The sequence below is a fragment of the Lycium ferocissimum genome, unplaced genomic scaffold (assembly GCF_029784015.1).
Source record: "Lycium ferocissimum isolate CSIRO_LF1 unplaced genomic scaffold, AGI_CSIRO_Lferr_CH_V1 ctg11890, whole genome shotgun sequence".
In the NCBI taxonomy this organism is placed as follows: domain Eukaryota; kingdom Viridiplantae; phylum Streptophyta; class Magnoliopsida; order Solanales; family Solanaceae; genus Lycium; species Lycium ferocissimum.
In genome coordinates, this window is record NW_026714076.1 from 5,629 (window position 1) to 10,423 (window position 4,795).

The following is a 4,795-nucleotide window of genomic DNA, read 5'->3' on the forward strand; positions in this document are numbered from 1 at the left end:
TTTGCATCTTTCATGCATTTTGCTTTAATGAGCTAAGGTAAAGAGTTTCGAGATCATTAATGTCGTTTTTACAGTTCCAACCTCACTGCTTTCCTAACTTGATGAATTTATATAGGTATATCTTATTACCATGGTAGTCCGTGTTGTTCATAATAACTACCTAACATTTCAGAGCTTCAAGGAACTACCGGAGACTGCCTAGACCTATGTCTACTTTGTCAGTTTCTATCTTATCTTAGTTTTGTGGCTGTTAAATTTGGTAAGTCTTCTTAATTTGGTTGTTATCTTCTATTCTACTCTTTGCAAAGTCTGTTATGTAGACCTCCTCTGGAGCTTTCTATAAACATAAAGACAAACCAAGAAGTCAACTTCTGATGTTTAGATAAGTTCTCATGAGGTCATATGTTCAAGCAATCTTATTCAAGCCAATTATAGTAATAGAAAGATTCATAATAAGAGCAAGTTAAAGTGTGAGCTTGATGACAATCATTATCACCTGTTAATATCTTTGCCCCTTGGGTAGCTATAGAGCAATATTAAAATGACATGAATACTCATTTTCAACTGGACAAATAGCAAGACTCTGTTATCTACTAAACCTACTTAAGCTCATCATCGGCTGAATCTTCATCTTCATCGGCTGCATCTTCATCTTAGTCGGCCTATTTGTCTGAAGCCCTTAATCATGCTTCTCCTATCAATTTCATAACATATACATATTACACCTTGGAAATTTCGTGACACTTGAATTATGAGTGAACTAACTCAAGCTTAAAGTGGACATGAAGCCCTTATAAGGTTAGGAAGGATATTTGATAATTTTAAGTGTATACCTTAGGGCTTTGGAGTTATATGAAGCGGTGGAAGTAAGTTTGTTGGAGAAATTGGAGTTGGAGTCATGATTTGGAAAGATTTCATAGCATTTGAGTTATACATTTCTTAGCATTACATTTAGGGGGATTTATAGGGCCTATTTGATGGTTAATGAAGTTTTATACAAGTGCCAAGAAGGTTCCATAAGGATTGGAGGTCAAACAAATCGAAAAGGGCGCGATTTCGCGAAATCGGAGAAGTTGGGGGCAGTATGTGGCCGCATACTGGTCACAATCTCCTCATTTTTGGTAAGCTTACTTCCCAACATCACCCCCAAGTGGTGGAGGGAGTATGCGGCCGCATACTTACTGCAAATTAGAGCGGGGTGCGATTTTTGCTACCTTTTTAAATCCCCAAAGACCTCACTTTCATTCCAACTTCCCACACTTATTTCCCCACATTTTTAGAGGATTCCTAAGAGTTATTGAAGGTTCCCTATCACTCCACACCTTTCTATATCATTAAGAGGGAAAATCAAACATCAAAACCTCAAGATAAATCCATGGAAGGTGATGGTTCTTGCTTCCTTTCAAAGTTGGGGTGAACTTGATCTTGGAGGGAGTTGAGTGAGGTGAATGTCCTCTATTATAAGGTATGTTCTTCATCTTATTCATATGGTTGAGTTGATGTAAAGGTTTATGGTTCCTAGAAAGAAAAATAATTAAAGTGGAGAAGCTATAAGTGTGGAAGTGAAGGAGATGAACTTGAAAAAGGGATTTTGGATAAATTTGAGACTAAATTGAATAAAACTTCTTGATCATGATATTATGGATGTTGTGGTTGTTGTTTGGGAACTATTTTATAACATGGTGGAAGTTGATAAAATAGGGGAAGTGCTGCCCAAATTTTGTTAGCTCGTTAATTATGTTAGTTTGGATTTAAGCATGTTATCAAGACTTAACCTTAGTATGAATCCTTTTGCATGTAGATTTTTCGGGCTTTGGAGGGAAATGTTTAGTAGTTAAGAAGATGTGAAGGTTTGTAAGGCTAATCCTTTCTTTCTAAAGGCATGATTCCATAGTTGTGAACCTACACATGATATCCACAATATTCCTATTCCTAGAAACACTAAAAGCCCATAATTTTCATGATTCTTATAATATGGTTGATAGTGTTCTTTGTGATGATAATGATGACGATTATGATGATGATTTCAATTCTAGAGACACCAAAGCTTAAAGTCCTTAATGTTCTCATGATACTACTGAGTTTGTCATATGATTATCGATTGTATCCATTATTCTTGATCTCATCTTATAATAGTTGTTCCTCCTTGGTGAGATATAGCGATGATAATGATTCCATAATACAGAGGTTTACCAACGAGAGAAGCACATAAATGGTCCCTTAATTATGAGAGTAGGTTCAAAGTAGCCCTTTAACTATGCACTTAACGGTTTTGGTACTTTAAGTTTGCCACAAGTTAACATAAATGGTCCCTTAACTATGAGGGTTGGTTAAAAATAGTCCCTTAAGTATGCACTTAACAGTTTTGGTCCTTTAAGTTCGCCAAAAGTTAACACTTTTAGTCTCCGATAAAATATTTATCGAACTCTGTTTGTTAGATTTGATGAGAGCTATGAAAAAAAAGAAGGAAAAAATTAGCGATAACTCACATTTAGAGGTACACATTACTAAAAAAAAGACCAAATATCTCGTGACAAAACCGACGGACGTCAAAAACCTACTGACTTGTTAATGTTAGAAAATAGTGTCTCGAAACATAAAGACCGATGGACTCTGTCGATTAAAACCGGGGAGTCCTTCGGCTAAGTAAAATACACTAGACTCATTGGGCATTTGTCCCGAGGTATTGGGCATTTTATTTAGTAATGTGTACCTCTAAATGTAATTTCTCACTAATTTTTTCCTTTTTTTTTCTTAGTTCTCGTAAAATCTAACAAACAGAGTTCGACGAATATTTTGTCGAAGACTAAAAGTGTTAACTTTTGGTTAACTTAAAGGACAAAAACTGTTAAATGCATACTTAAAGGACTATTTTTAACCAACTCTCATAGTTAAGGGACCATTATTATTAACTTGTGACAAACTTAAAGGATAAAAACTGTTAAATGCATAGTTAAGGGGCTATTTTGAACCTACTCTCATAGTTAAGGGACCATTTATGTCCTTTTCTCCATCGACACATTTCCTTACTTCTATTATGGTTCTTCTGGTGCAACTTCCATTGTATATGCGGAAAAAAGCCAAAAATGTCCTTTACAACAATCCTATCTTTTTTATTTTTTATTTTTATTATATATTACGTGGCGCCTCCCTATTGGTCGGAATTAAAACCTTCCCTGTAAAACAACTTTTATCGAAAATACGACTTTTTCCACCGGAAATCGAATTTGGATGGGCCCCACATAGGTTTAAAAAAATTGTCTTCTTGACTCTTGATCAATTCAAATTCTTCAATTAAACAAATAGGTTTCGACTGCATCTTTGTACGTGATGTGTCCTTTCAATTATCCATCTTATAATTAAACAAACATCCAACGTAATCTTTGAACAAATCAAACGGAATTAAGTTGACAATATGAGTTTCCAATGCTATAAATACCAACAATTTCCTTGTTTGTTTTCTCACCACGAAGCCACAAGAAATAGCAGTTATGGCCAAGTACACAACTTTTCTTGCCCTCCTCTTTTGCCTCATCCTTGTTGCTGCAACTGGTTAGTCAAGAATTAAAGCTATTAGCTTATTTTATTACAGCTATTTACGTAAATATAATCATCATTATCAGCATTTCTTATTTTCATTTATTCAAGTTTAAGGTATGGCAGATAATTTTATATTTCTTCTCATTCTACATAGAAGTATAGAATTATGTAGTTCAAAGTACTCTTCCTATATATAGTTTTAAGTGGTAATAGAAGAGTAAACATGGGTAGCCATTTCCAATATTTTAAATAATAATAATAATAATAATAATAATAATAATAATAATAATATTTTAAAATTCTTTTTAATCTTAATGACATGATTTTATAGCCACACAAATGACTGATATGTTTAAAGTCACAAGTTTCTAACACCTTTAATTCTCTCGTAAACTCCGTGCCTAATCAAATAAGTTCACATAAATGAAACAGAGATAGTGTCATTAGGAGTTATTAGGATATATCCCAAGTACTTAATCTAGGTTTTCAATTTTCCTATTCATGCAGAAATGCAAATGGCAGAAGCCAAATACTGTTGGAAGAAAAGTCACAAGTGGCATGGGCCTTGCCAGTATTCGTATAAATGCATCAAACATTGCAAGCATTGGTTTGGAGCTAAATATGGTATTTGTAAGAAGTTCAAATGGGGATACAAGCATTACTGGGCAAATTATGCTTGTTATTGCTACTCTTCTTGCCACTACTAAAATATTCCAGAGTCTCAAGGCCTGGCTTTGACTACATAAATAAATAAGAAGCTGCCTATTAATTATCCCTATGTATCAAATATAAGATCGTCAAGAAGTTGGGTTAATTTTATGTGTGTAATAATATATGTAATTAGATTGATTTAAGGCTCTAGTTTGACCTTTTAGGCCAAGCTTTGCCTGATTGGTAATGGCGTTGCTTTTATTTTATTGTATGCTTTTCTGTTTGTGTTATGTGAACTATGTTTTATAGTATGATGAATAAATATTTGTTATGAAGAAGGACATCGCTGCAAAAGATAATTACTGCAGTCTGCAAGATTAGTACTATTTTCTTTTAAACATTTAGGAGGGTTACCTCTCGTTAGTTGTAACAACGGATACAACTAACGAATGTAATTCATTAGTAGTCTAGTGAGTACATCATAGCTAGAAGTGTCACGACCCAAATTACCGATCGTGCGGGCACCTACCTTATTATCACTAGTAGGCGAACCCTTATATGTTAAGCCATTAATCACTAGTCAATTTCAACTTCTTTAATCATT

General features: G+C 34.2%; 1 protein-coding gene across 1 annotated transcript; it reads left to right on the plus strand.

Moving 5' to 3' along the window:
* The first annotated feature begins 3,431 nt into the window (after positions 1 to 3,431).
* On the plus strand, positions 3,432 to 4,532 carry LOC132041835 (defensin-like protein 19). The gene is made up of 2 exons (XM_059432529.1): positions 3,432 to 3,552; positions 4,048 to 4,532. The coding sequence occupies exons 1-2, from the start codon at positions 3,492 to 3,494 to the stop codon at positions 4,245 to 4,247; spliced, it is 261 nt and encodes an 86-aa protein (XP_059288512.1). The 5' UTR covers positions 3,432 to 3,491; the 3' UTR covers positions 4,248 to 4,532.
* Positions 4,533 to 4,795: the final 263 nt, after the last annotated feature.